This window comes from Ctenopharyngodon idella, chromosome 14 (assembly GCF_019924925.1).
Source record: "Ctenopharyngodon idella isolate HZGC_01 chromosome 14, HZGC01, whole genome shotgun sequence".
Classification (NCBI taxonomy): Eukaryota; Metazoa; Chordata; class Actinopteri; order Cypriniformes; family Xenocyprididae; genus Ctenopharyngodon; species Ctenopharyngodon idella.
In genome coordinates this window covers 29,929,557-29,943,625 of record NC_067233.1, presented here as the reverse complement: position 1 = coordinate 29,943,625, position 14,069 = coordinate 29,929,557, and the positions used below count along the sequence as shown (strand labels likewise).

Here is a 14,069-nt window from a genome sequence, read left to right as displayed (position 1 = left end):
ACTTTCACTTTCTTAGATACCAGTTATAGGGCCATTCTCCAGTCAATCCAAATGAATAAGTGTAAAATATCAATATGAACAAGGAAATGTTTAAATTCAGTTCAGTTTTATTGATAAGTTACCACAAATACAGAAACATTGACAGATGGTTTGTTCTGCTTTTCCTTTACTATAAAAAAGAACTGCTCGACAGGTTTGTGATGTATTTATTCATAAATAAATATTAAAACGTTCAGACTTTCAAATGACAAAGTTAGGCTAGTTTGAGGACTTCTTTGATCATGACACCCAGACCATCAAAGATCTCATGGATTGGAGCGTTGCACATGAACGCACTTGTAGTCACCAGTTTGTTCTTTGAATCCACATGCACCTCACCAACATTCTTGTTTTTGTGTTTGCAGCCCATTTCTGACATGGTTATTGCCACCTGAGCGTACGGCCACCTGCGGACGCAAGAAAGACAATATTAACCAGTAATATCATCAGAGCCCACTTTTAATAATTCTACTGCTTAAAACATCATCTCTATTATATTAACCCTGCTAGAAGATATTGCCCAAACTCACTTCTCACACTCAGAGTCATGGCCAACAGTGATCTCACATCCTGGAATAGCTTTGGCTGCCAGCACAGGGGAGATGCAGCACATGCCCATGGGTTTCTTCGCCTGATGGAAACCTTTAATGACCTTCTCAACCTGATCATTGATGGTGTAATCCTTGCCTTTGGTGGCCCAGTTGCTCAGGTTTTTAGCCACTCCAAAACCACCTGCATGGCACATTAAGAGTTCATTTATCATGAATTGAGAAATCAAATTTTCCTTGATCTTTTGAAATATAGTGTATTAAAAGTTTTATTGAAACAAGCTTTATTATTTATTTATTTATTAAATTAAAGACTGCCTGCACAGACACAGATCAGTACTCACTTCTTTAGCTCTGCCTACTCACACACATTATTATCGCCAGACTTAAGATCCTAATGATTGGCTGTTTATGTAAAATTCTCAGTAGAGCATTTTTTGTTTGGTGGTTGTTGATTGTTTAACCGTATTAATCTGATTCATGTACAGGCAGACGATCATATCTCAAAATGGTTTATTCCTATTTATGCATCAGGAAATCAAGCTACATGGTCACATTGTTATTGTTAGTAGTTTTACATTGAAGTCTTAAAAAAGAGACTCATTCAAACAGTGTTTGAATCAAAGGGCTAAAATCAGGGTAGAAAAAGTCATTTTTTTTCTAAAAAAAAATAAAAAATAATAAAATAAAAAAATGTAAGTGCACTCTCAGGAAACAAAATTAAAAAATGTATTTCATGACCCTCCAGTTCATAATTTTGAGGACAACAAATTGTGATATAATTAACCTGCTTTTAAAATGCTCATTTGTGCTTGCTTGTTGATCAATGTAAAGCTTTTTAGCCAGGGTGTTATCACTTATACTTGTGGTATGATGCCACAGATGTTTCAATTACCTGGAATGATGAGTGCATCAAATGCTTTGACGTCCAGCTTGTCCAGGTCAGTGACGTCACCCCGGGCGATGCGGGCGCTCTCCTCCAGCACATTCCTCTTCTCTGTTCCAGGCTTTCCTTCACAGTGATTAACCACATGCATCATCTCAACATCAGGTGCAAACATCTGAACCTACACAGAAAAGTGGGCTGCATTAAAGCCAAGTCCAACTGAGATGCAAAGGACAAGGTGATGTTTGTTAAAGTTTTATTTTCACGTTGGAACTTTTCTTCATTTAAAATGTATCACGACTTTCTGTGCTTGAAAAAAACAATGTTGTGTTGCTTATGTTTTCTGTGATGGGTAGGTTTAGGGGTAGTGTAGGGGGATAGAATATACAGTTTGTACAGTATAAAAACCATTATGCCTTACAAACCTGTGTGTGTGTGTGTATGTGTGTGACATTACCTTGGCACCTGCACGACTCAGGTGTACCATTACAGCAGATGCCTCGTGAACCTCTGTGCCATCATACACGCCACAGCCTGACAAAATCACCGCCACGTTCTTTACCATCTTGCCTGTTATACTAAACACAAACACAGAAATTAACTATATAGGCTGCTCTTTTACTGTAAGTATTCATTTGAACACAGTGTGAATGTTCATAACACTGACAAGAGATACAACAAAATGTGCCAGTTAGTTTCACACTTTAAAATTAAATATTTATATAGTAGCTACTAGCACCCTAGAGAGTTTTGCCAAGGTAACACACCTTAGTTTCCATGGAGTTAAAGTAAACAAGCGCTGAACAGAATTTCTTGTTGGTTATATACACATACTGTATACAAAATGTTGGTTACAGTAAGAGTAATAGTAAGAATAATAGTAAAAGTAGCATTAAACAACAACCTTAAAAAAATATCAGAACATTAATATGAAAATATTGATGTTTCAGTCTTAAAGTTAAAGGTTTTAGTAAATCTAGAATTGCAGTTGTCACAGTAAATGCGATGCAGCGACCTACCTTGTTAAGAGAGTTGACTTTGCAGTGAAGTGTGCTGCCTTTCTGAAAGTTTTGCTCTCCACACAGATGAACGAGTCGGGCTGACTGCTTATATTACTGAAGGTTGCGGCCCCTCCCATGAAGGCGTATTAAACAGTCAAACACACACCTCACTGTCAGAGTTTCCTGGAAGGAAAAAGAAAACCATTGTCTCTGTTTACCCATACAAAAGGTGCTTAGTCATGCCCTTTATGACTGAGCTTTAAATTGGTGCCACATTAACTCCAATGCAACAAAGCAAAATATAAGGTTCATGCATTTGAAAGGATGTGATTTGGAGAACTTTAGAGTATAAGGATTAAAAACATTAGTAATTAGTATATATACAAAGGCAGAACATGTTTTGTACTTTTTTATTTTGCATTGACTTTAAATGATTGTTCACTGGATGTATGAAGTCAGATCTCCCCAGACTCACACAGGTGTCCTAGCAGTGTAACCACATGTCTAGTATTTCACATTAATTATGAACATGTTCCATGTTCCATTACAAGTTTTATAATACTTATCTTAATTATTGGCTCTATATCTATTCATTTGATATGAATGATTAATTTGAAATCTAATAGGCCTACTTCTTTTTGTAAAATAATTTGAAAAGTGAGTAACACTTCATTTTAGGGTCTTTATAGTTGCTTATTAGCATGCATATTAATAGAATATTGCTATTTATTAGTACTTATTAAGCACATATTAATGCCTTATTCTGCATGACCTTATTCTTAATCCTACCCAATACCTAAACTTAACAACTACAGTACTAACTATTAATAAGCAGTAAATTAGGAGTTTATTGAGGGAAAAGTCGTAGTTAATAGTTAAATGTGTTCCCTATACTAAAGTGTGTTACCAAAAAGTGTGTTTGTGCTATTTTTCTTTAAAATAAATGCATAACCTATTTTCTGTCATTCTTTTGAGTCCACATTTTACAAAAACTTAAATTCAAATTTATTAAACCAAAAGGTTATAGGGTAAAAGTTTTTAATTAGGCTACTTAAAGCAGCATAGTTTTAAATAAAAGTTAAATTTGAAACTGCATAATTTTGTTTGGTATTAAACTGATTGTATTACCGGCAGTTGTATAAGGTTAAGGAAACACCAGAAAAGAAGGAAATAAACCTTTTGTACAAGCAAATATCTGACATCATCGTGTCACGTCACGAGTGTGTCTGTATAAAACTCAGCGCTTGTGAGAAGAGCGTGCATGAAGCGAGGATGGCGGACTCTGAATCACTGCACTTATCCATCGGAGTTCTGGGAGTATCTGGGGGTAGGTTGCAGAAAACGGAAAACGTTTTTGAGCTTTTAGATCTTACAAATTATGTATTAGCGAGTGATTTGAATGATTATCGCTGGTGTTTACTTCGAAGGGTAAACATGTTTTGTTTTATTAATCAAGTAAACTCATATTAAAGAAATGTCTTTCGAATTAAAAAAAAAAAAAAACGCCAGTATGGGCAAAACTAACGTAGCCTGCTACGCAATAACTACATTGCTGATGTGTAAACTATTAATTTTTTTTTTCATACTTGAAATGATAGTGATGGCCATTGTCTTATTAACAGGTTCTTTGTTGCTTCTGGTGAACAACTATGCAAGCTCTCCAGACAAAGCTCTGATCACAGACACAGCTTTAGGAGTTCTGCTCCTCCTGTTTGCGGCTCTGCTGGCTTATTCAGGTAGCCTATGTCTCACGCTTTTTTAGACTACAATAAACAGTCGTAATGTATTGTACAGAGAAATATAAATCACATTGACAATGTTTTTTAACAAGTTACTTACAAGCTACAACTTAATCACAACTTAATTATTGTCTTTTATATTGACTTTTTAAGGAACACTTAATACTAATGCAAATAATGTCTAATAAACATTGGTTTAAAGCACTTATTTAATGGCATTTTCCCATTTTCCGTGACCTAATCTAAAGTGGGAACTATGTACGGCTAATAAATTGTTAAAGCATAAAAAAGCATTATCCAACTCTTTACATATGAGCTAATTAAACAATGATAATTTGGTTAATTACAGTGATAATGAATGGAGAACTCACTATTTCTATATATCCTATTAATATATTAACAATGTAGAAACTACTATATACTAACTTATTATAAAGTGTTACCCATTAATGAATACAATAACAAATGTTACTTTAACTTGAAAAAATAATATACATGGAGAAAATATGCAGTGACAATAAAGGAATTCAATAACTTTAGACAACTAAAAGTAAACTATTTTTGATTCCCAAAAAAGCGTAAAAAGCTTTTTTGACAACGGTCCTTTTTTGTGATGCTAGTGGCACAGAAATTACACACTTCACCTCTAAAAACTCCCTCTTACTGTGAATACATACATTTTGTGCAAATGTATTTTTTTCATCACCCCATGTAAAATCTCTCTCTCTCTTTCTCTCTCTATCTCTTTCTCTCTCTCTCTCTAACCAGGTGTTCGGCGCAGCCAGTCCCACAATGCAATTTTTGGTAGTCTGTGCTTGACAGTGTCCGCCCTATGGTGTGGTTCAGGTTTAGTGTACATACTTGCAGGTGAAAATATAATAAATGGCAGAAATGAGCTGAGAGATGCCATGGTGCCAGGCCTTGCAGCTTTCACTCTGGCACTGCTTGTTATTTGCATTGTGGCTGTTGTATGTCATGAGGTTGTTCTCTCATTCATTGCCCTGGCCATATGTTTAGCGTGTGCCCACCAGATTGCTGGTTTGGCAGATTTGGCTTTCGGACAGTCAGCCACCGCTGTCTGCTACCTTATGGTCTGTTTTGTGGGCGCTTACTTTGGCAGTGGCCGTTTGTTGTCTTACATCACACAGAGAAAGATTCAGCTACCCGGAACGTTTAAGAAAGATAGTGTGAAGGCATTAAAAAATCAAGACGCTAATGATGCCGCAATCGTCGGAATAATCATGAACCTGCTGTCAGCTAGTGTGCTAGCTTGTCCTCTGCTCGGTGTTGTCCCTAAGCTTTTCTCTGGCCATGTGCCATGGCTGTGGACTGCTGGTGTCTACCAGCTGGGTGTGTGTGTTAAGAGCTATAGATCTATGGACACCCTAGTGGCCACTTTCTATGGCTTCACATCGATTCTGCGCTTCGCAGAAGGGTACACTGCACTAGTAGTGCACTTAACAAACCAGGTGCCCTATTCCCCAGTGCCTTTTCCAGTTGTATTCTCTGTGTTGTTTTTCGTCCTGGCTTTGTTTAGCTTGCAGGGAGGATTTGTGAACACTATCTACCAACTGTTTTTTGTGGCATACTGTATAGCAATTGCAGCCGAACCCCAAAGCTTCTTTCAGCGAGGAACACAAGGTGTGCAGGCTGCCATCTTTGTTACGTCTGCTTTTGTGCTCTTTATAACGCTTTATAACATGGTTTCCTCAAACAAGATACCTACAGGTGCAGGTCTGCTTAAGAACCTGTTGAGTCGCAGTAATACATTTGTTCTACAAACCCATGACAAAGATCTACATGCTCCCTATCTGGGCTACTCTAAGTATGCAGACGCTGAGGTGTTGGGCCATGGTTGTAGTGTCCTGGCTGCCTTTTCAATTACAGCATCACTTTCAAGTGGAAACCCCTTGGCCATTCTCATCCTCCCTTGGGCAGTGGTTTCGGGTGGTGTGCTACACCTAATATGTGGTTCTGTTGCCTTTGCTCGAGGAAAGACACTAGAAAGTACGACTTTCATCCTTTACGGCATCATGTGGACAGTGTGGGGACTGACACGCTTCGGCGGCCTCTATGGAGATGTGCGTGGCCTACACTTAGCTGTGGGAATCATCAGTTTCATGCTCTTCAATGTATTAGTGACAGTTGGGGCCCTGTTTCTCAACAAGGCTTGGTTCATCTACACCTTCACCTTCCAACTCATCCTCATTAGCTTCTTACTAGATGCAGTAGGCGCGCTACCCTACGGCTACGATATCGGCGTGACCATTATTGTTGGGCTGGTCAGCTTCTACATTTTCCTGGCCAGCATTTTCAACTGCACCTTTAAAAGTCCACAACTGCCATTCGGTGATCCTTTCATCAAGTTGAGTGGCTCTGGAAGTGGCAAAGACAGTTGCCCTCATCTTACAGCCAGGAGATCCACATCTGTTCATCAGATTGCAGGTGAGCCACCCTCGAAAGAATTTTTTTTTTTTTGATGGATGTTTACACCTGGTATTAAGATGTGTTTTGGTCGATCGGATCACAAGTAGATGAGGGAGACACATTCCTGTTTACATTTGTGTTTTAATCTGTCTCTTTTGTCCACTTTCAACCACTTCTGTCCTGTTTTCTTCAAGGGGAGGGTCTATGGGTGGGTAAATGTATGGGGGTTTTTTTTCAGATCTTTCGATCTAATGGAGAAAATAAGCTTGTGCAATTTACATATGAACACACCTCGAGACGATGGAAAAACATACGGAGAGCAGCAGCTTTCATGACTGTCCCAAAGCATTCAACCACATCAGCGTCTACGCTATGAAAGCAATCAGGTTGAATGCGTTTTTGACTACCTCTGGAGGTGCTCAACGGTGGACAAGCTCAAAACATTTTTGAGCCCATTTACACCTGTATTTAGAGTCGTCCACTTGTGATCTGGTTGACCAAAACCAGGTGTAAACAGGGCCTTAGTCAGGGTAGATGCCATTTTACATTTAATGGATATGAAAATGAGGCTGTGAGGGATAGACTTACACTCTTTATAATGACATGCCTTCTGTTTGAAAGATGTTTCATCACCTGAACAATCTATATGTTGTTAAACAAAAGTACAATCCATTGAAAACACAGTACTTCTATCCCTCACAGCCTTGTTTTCAGTCCTGTCAAAAATTAAACATGGCGCTACCCTCACTAAGGTCTATTGGCAAATCTGTTTGCATATACATGAGTGTGTATGTGTCTATAGACTTCCCTTTCTTTCATGACAGAGATCATGAAAAATGGGGGCATATGTGGAATGCCCACAGACACGGTCTATGTACTTGTGGCAGCTTGCAATCGCCCACAGGCTGTTGAAAAGGCATATAGGTAAGCCTAAATGTAATAAGAAGAACCTTTGGCTTCTTTTGCTCCATTAGTATCTCTAACCATGTAATTGCACCTCTACAGTGTAAAGAAACAGGCTAAAGAACGACCCATGTCCTTATGGATCTCATCCATAAAGCAGCTGGAGCCAGTCAGACAACAGATCAGCCCTGTTCTCTGGGACTTTATGGAAGCTGCCTGGCCATCTTCCATAAGCCTGGTTATAGCTAGAGGTGGGTGATATGATATTCACAATGGACATGACATGTGTACCAAATTATGTAGCATTTAATCCATACTTCACTATTTAATCTTAGCTCCATGGATGGAATTCTTTGGATTGGGTGACTCATCAAAATATATCGGCACACCACAGAGCATAGCCATAAGAAACCCAGACTGCACTGTCGCTACACACCTCATAAATGCGGTATGTGTTGTAATTGTTTGCTCATGGAAATGATGGACTTTATCAATAGTATAAACAATATATTCCTGTTTGACTAGGTGGGTCCCATTGCAGTCACATCTGCTAATCCCACTGGTGAGGCAGACACTACACATCATAACCAAGTTTATGCAAAACTTGGTAACAAGGTACAGAGGTAGATTCCTTTTTTGAATATTCATAGCTATACCCATCAGGAGACTAAAATGTCATTGGCCCAAATCCTGCAGGTAGATGGGGTGCTGTGTGATGGACCGTCCCCAGAGAATATCGCCTCCACAGTGGTAGACTGCACCAAAATTGAGAGTGGCCAGATTGGATTTTTCCGTGTCGGGCTTATTCCTAAATCTAAGGTAACTAGTGATCATTCCAGCACGGATATCCTACTATTCACAGACTTAAGCAGCTGTGTTGAGTTAATAGCAAATCTGTTTGTTGTGATTTTCTGAAGGTTCTTCAGATCTTTGAGGAGATTCAGAAGAAGCATGTGCATGGTGAACTGAATGCAGGTTTTGAGACGGATATCACAGATCTTCACAGAGATCTCACAGTCTCTCAGACAGACTTGTCAGAGATTAAAACAGACTCTGGGATTGGCCGTGTGACCCCTGCCGACTCACAGAGCTCTCTGGACCTCAGCCAACATGACCATCAGGAGGAGCAGGAGGAAGAGTCTTTATAGATAGTGCCAAAACCTGAAGGTGTTATAATGCATTTTAATTGTTAAATGTGTCTAATTTCAATTGTACAGTACATCCTTATAGTGTGTTGACATCAGATGCTTCGGAGAAATGGGTCAGGATACAATGAAATTACATTAGGATTATATTTAGAATTATGGAAATCATATGACTTAATAAAAAGATAGTAATATGCCTCAATATTGTAAGTAGATAATATTATTATATACAGTAGTATTTTTAATTTCTGTGTATGTTTGAGGATGTCATTATCTTACTATTAATACTAAACTTTTTTCTACATATTTATTTTTTATTAAATATTAAAATGTAAAATTGTATATATTATACATTTGTCAATGTGATGTTTTATTTTTGTAATATATTGTATAAAATATTATTGAAAATGAATCACACTTACAGCATGTTTGTATGAGTCCTGGCTGAATAAAACCATTCACAATCATGCCAGAGGTGGGATTCTCCTCAAAAATTGCTGTAAATACAGCATTAGAGTCAAGCACTGAAGGTGTGCAACATCTGTTTTTCTGCTTCTTCTTCTGGATGAGTCAATAGTAGTCACAGAACAGCTTAGTAAAATTTTGTGAAATTTGGCACTGATTTGGACAGGTCTAAATAGTCCTGTTGCCAGCTTTAGGGTGTTTTTGACTTTTGTATCACTCTTATTAATATTTATGGTAGCACTTTAGTATAGGGAACACATATAAACTATTAACTACACCTTTTCCCTCAATAAACTCCTAATTTACTGCTTATTAATAGTTAGTAAGGTAGTTGTTAAGTTTAGGTATTGGGTAGGATTAAGAATGTAGAAAAATATCATGTAGAATAAGGCATTAATATGTGCTTAATAAGTACTAATAAACAGCCAATATTCTAGTAATATGCATGCCAATAAGCAACTAGTTAAAAGACATTAAAATAAAGTGTTACCATATTTGTATATATTTTTAGGTAACACTTTGGTAGGGGAACACATATTCACTATCGACTATGACTTTTGCCTCATTAAACTCTTAATTTACTACTTATTAATGGTTAGTAAGTGTAACGAGTCTACTGTAGGCAGTTTATTGACCAAACACAGAAACTTTACACCTAAACCAACTAACCTAAACTTGAGAAATAAACTTGAACATGGCTTGGGAATAAACAAACATGAACTTGGATAAGACTAAGACTCACCAACAATGGTTACAACATCAATATTAGACCAAACACATGGCAAACATGAGGCCTTAAATACTAGACAAGACACACCTGTGAACACGATCAAATCAATTAACCAATGACAAAACCACACACAAGACTTGGGAAACACGTGACATGATTACATTAGTATGAGGAAATCAAATGGCAAAGGAGAGCATGTGGCAAAACTGGAAACATGAATGTGAAAGCCACAAAATAAGACATGATATGTGGTAAGATTTAGCGATGTAGAATATGTTCATGCAGAATAAGGTATTAATATGTGATTTATAAGTACTAATAAACAGCCAATATGCAAGCTAATAAGCAACTAGTTAAAAGTGAGAATTGTTCCCCATACTAAAGTGTTAACTATTTTTAAAGTGTCATTAATGTTAAATACTAAATCAATTCTGTTTAACATTTTAGATTACACATTATATTATGTGGCCTTAAAGGGATAGTTCACCAAAAATGAAAATTATGCCATTATTTACTCACTCTTATTCTGTTGAACACATGGAATGGAATACCATGGAAGTCAATGGCTAGCGTCAACTGTCTGGTTACTTACTTAGAATTATGGAAATCATATGACTTAATAAAAAGATAGTAATATGCCTCAATATTGTAAGTAGATAATATTATTATATACAGTAGTATTTTTAATTTCTGTGTATGTTTGAGGTTATCATTATCTTACTATTAATAGCAAACTTTTTTCTACATATTTTTTTTTTATTAAATATTAAAAAGTAAAATTGTATATACTGGAAACATGACTGTGAAAGCCACAAAATAAGATTTTGAAATTATGCCATCATTTACTCACTCGTATTCTGTTCCAAACCTATATGAGTTTCTTTCTTCTTTTGAACACAAAAGAAGATATTTTGATGAATGTTAGTAACCAGACAGTTGACGCTAGCCATTGACTTCCATGGTATTCCATTCCATGTGTTCAACAGGTTTGGAACAATATAAGGGTGAGTAAATGATGACAGAATTTTCATGTTTTGGGTGAACTAACCCTTTAATCATAACCTTAACCCCACCTTTACTCCTAAACCCAACCATGCCTCAAAAACTCATTAGCAAAAAATGTGGGTTTACAGAATATCATCTAGTTACAAATACATAGAATTGTATTTAATGTTAGTACATAGTAGTTAAGGCCACCTGATATAAAGTGTGACCAAATTTGTTTTGACAATTTATTTGAAAAATTAAATAGCTGATGACAGACAAAGCATAACTGTACCAATAAAAGAGATTCACCTGAAAGGTTAATTTATTCTATGACTTATATGCAGTATATAGACATATGAATATTTACATATTTAATTGCTCATGTTTTGATTGAAGATAATAGCAACATTTTGAATTTAAATTTGATGATTTCACTCAATTAGCCTATAGGTTTAAATGAATAGTGTAGATGTCTGAAAAGTACATCTTATTTATGTAATTATTTAATAATAACCCCACTAATTTTATATTTTCACTTCAAAATCCATCCATCCATTATCCAAACCGCCTTATTAGGGTCACAGGGGTCACTATTTTGTCACAGATCACTATTTAGAAATTAGATAAATAAACCTCAAAATAGTTTTTAAATTTCTAAATTACTAAATTTCACAAATGTTGATTATCAGATTATCAAGTTTTGAGATTCTTTACTATATATAGTCAACATACAGAGTGCAAAATCACCCATCTTTCTAGTATTGCCAGCCCAGGCAAGTTTTTCAAACTCAAACTACAGCATTCATTCAATCCTGCCCAGATCATCTTCAGAAGATTTCTTAATAGACTGTTGACATTGCAAGCTGTTTTCCTGGAACACACCAAAGGATTTAATGCCAAAGACTTAAGGCAGGAAGTGAGGTTGTAACTTGGTAATGCTTTGGCATATTAAAATTAATAACTTTAGACATTGAGAACATGCCCTGAGAGTAGCTACCATGAATGTTTACAGGAGTCACTTACTGGTCAAAACCTCTGCTCATAACATTTGAAGTATTGCCATAAAATTTTTTGTCAATGTATGCTAATAATGTTAAAGCAAATATGTTATGTTTTTATTCTGATTGACGTATCCAAGCATCTGAAATGATTCTGGATTTTATAAATGCCTTAAACAGAAATATAATATCGTGACCATGTTTGTTTTCCACGGTGAGTCTCCTTGCATAAATTGAGAATATTACTTGCCCAACAATAGCATTTGTTAACTGCCAGTTAATTGTTTGTTTTAACTGCTTTTTTAATTCTGTTGAAAGAGAGAGAGAGAGAGAGAGAGAGAGAGAGACTGATAGATACAAATATATAAACAACCATTTATCATCTGCAGTTAGTTTACATTGTTTTTTTTTTTTTAAATATATTGTTATATGAGCATCATGAATTAAATTAAAGTCTGAATTAAATTATTTCCATCAGCAGTGAAGACTGAAGCAAATGCAGTGAATGTTTAATCATGTTTGCTTCATTAAACATGTGACACCATAGTTTCACATAAATTACATAAAGCAGGTCAAGTTTATTTTAGGACCTCAGGATTTCTGCCTTCCTTTCTTTTACTTCCTTCACTGTTAGTAACATCATGCAATTACTCAAGGCTGAAACGGAACAAAGAAAAGTTACATAAATGAAAACTAATAATAGAATTACATTTGACTACAGAAGAACGTGGTTATGTCTCACAAGGGAAAGTATGCATGAATAGTCTTGGTCGATTACCTGAGGAATGACTTCCTTGTTACTAAATAAGATCAAGTAGATTTAAAAAAAACTGATAGACTATCAGAGGAAACTACATGCAAATGAAAAGATTAGATTAAAATGCAGTTTTTTGTTTCTCTTGGTTGGCATTGGCCAGATTTTATGTTAGATTAGTGGTAACACATTTAATTTGTTAACATCAGTTATGAACATATTAAACATGCGTGTTCATTATACTGTACATTAACTCTCAAATACTATAAGCTGATGAGTTGGAGATGAGGTTTGAGGGCCTCATTAACTAATTTTCATTTATACAACTTCTGTTTCAATTTCAGAATGAAAAAGAAGTAAAATGCAAATTTTTTTTGATTTATGAATGACAATAAATATTTTCCTAGCGTTAGTCCCGCTCATTTGCAGGGTCCGTTTCATTGGAATTATCCACACACACACATTAGATTTGGCAGAGGTTTTACGCCGGATGCCCTTCCCGACATGCTCACACTCGGCCAATTTGGCATGTCCAATCCACCTTACCTGAAACCGGAACACCCAGAGGAAACCCACACTGACACGGGGAAAACATGCAAACTCTACACATAAAGACTTCTGGTCATCCAGAGCTCAAACCAGGGACCTTCTTCTCCGTGCCACCTATGAATGACAATATAGTAATTCATAATAACTCCAATGCCACTTATCAAATTTCATTTAATTTCAAGTTAAAACAGTGAGTACCATGAAGCTTCTTTAATTTCTCATCAAAACACTGTTATAAAACCAGTTTGTTTGTCGTTTCAACCATGTACAGAAGAACTGGTAACACTCATCTCATTTGTTAGCATTTAATTTATGCAATAGTTAATATAAACTAATAACGAGCCATATATTTTCACAGCATTTATTAACTTTGTTATGGTTAGTTAAAAAATGTTCATCTAAGTTCACAGTGCATTAACTAATATTAACAGATACAACTTTTGATCTCAAAAATGTATTAGTAAATATCGAGATTAATATTAACTATGCTGTAGAAGTGTTAGTGCATGTTAACTAATGTTTTTTTTTTTACTAATGTTAACAAATGAAACCTTATTGTAATGTGTTAAATTTAATCTTTATTTAAGGCATGTTTCTGGAAGGAATTTTTTTTTAACTATTATGGGTTTCAGATTCTTCCTCTTTTTTTAGAATTCTCGAACAGCTTAGATAAGATGAGGAAGTAACGTTAAAGTTAATGTAGACAAACATAGCAACAAATAGGTTCCTCATAGTTTTCAGATTTTTTTTGTCCCCTGACAGGAAGTACAAATGAGCCTAAATCTGATTTTACCAAAAGGAAATACAATAACTGGGATTTTTTTCAAGTTAAACATTAAATGGTCACTTTGACAAGTCAAAGACTTATTGTTTTCAAATAGCAGCCTTTATGGGCATG

At 35.9% G+C, this 14,069-nt stretch overlaps 2 protein-coding genes and 1 long non-coding RNA gene across 3 annotated transcripts in view; 2 read left to right on the top strand and 1 right to left on the bottom strand.

Moving 5' to 3' along the window:
- LOC127494726 (uncharacterized) overlaps positions 1–14,069 on the top strand; it is a 578,474-nt gene that overhangs the window by 233,760 nt on the left and 330,645 nt on the right. The gene's annotated exons all lie outside the window — the stretch shown is intronic.
- On the bottom strand, positions 90–2,659 carry si:ch211-153b23.5 (uncharacterized protein LOC321177 homolog). Its single transcript, XM_051860848.1, has 5 exons — positions 2,493–2,659; positions 1,931–2,051; positions 1,483–1,654; positions 570–771; positions 90–446 (listed from the first exon to the last, which is right to left on the bottom strand). Exons 1-5 carry the CDS (start codon positions 2,609–2,611, stop codon positions 254–256), a joined length of 807 nt encoding a protein of 268 aa, XP_051716808.1. The 5' UTR covers positions 2,612–2,659; the 3' UTR covers positions 90–253.
- Positions 3,676–9,155, top strand: si:ch211-153b23.4 (uncharacterized protein LOC335392 homolog). The gene is made up of 9 exons (XM_051860817.1): positions 3,676–3,801; positions 4,097–4,210; positions 4,982–6,658; positions 7,465–7,564; positions 7,646–7,794; positions 7,879–7,991; positions 8,069–8,158; positions 8,240–8,362; positions 8,461–9,155. The coding sequence occupies exons 1-9, from the start codon at positions 3,747–3,749 to the stop codon at positions 8,689–8,691; spliced, it is 2,652 nt and encodes an 883-aa protein (XP_051716777.1). The 5' UTR covers positions 3,676–3,746; the 3' UTR covers positions 8,692–9,155.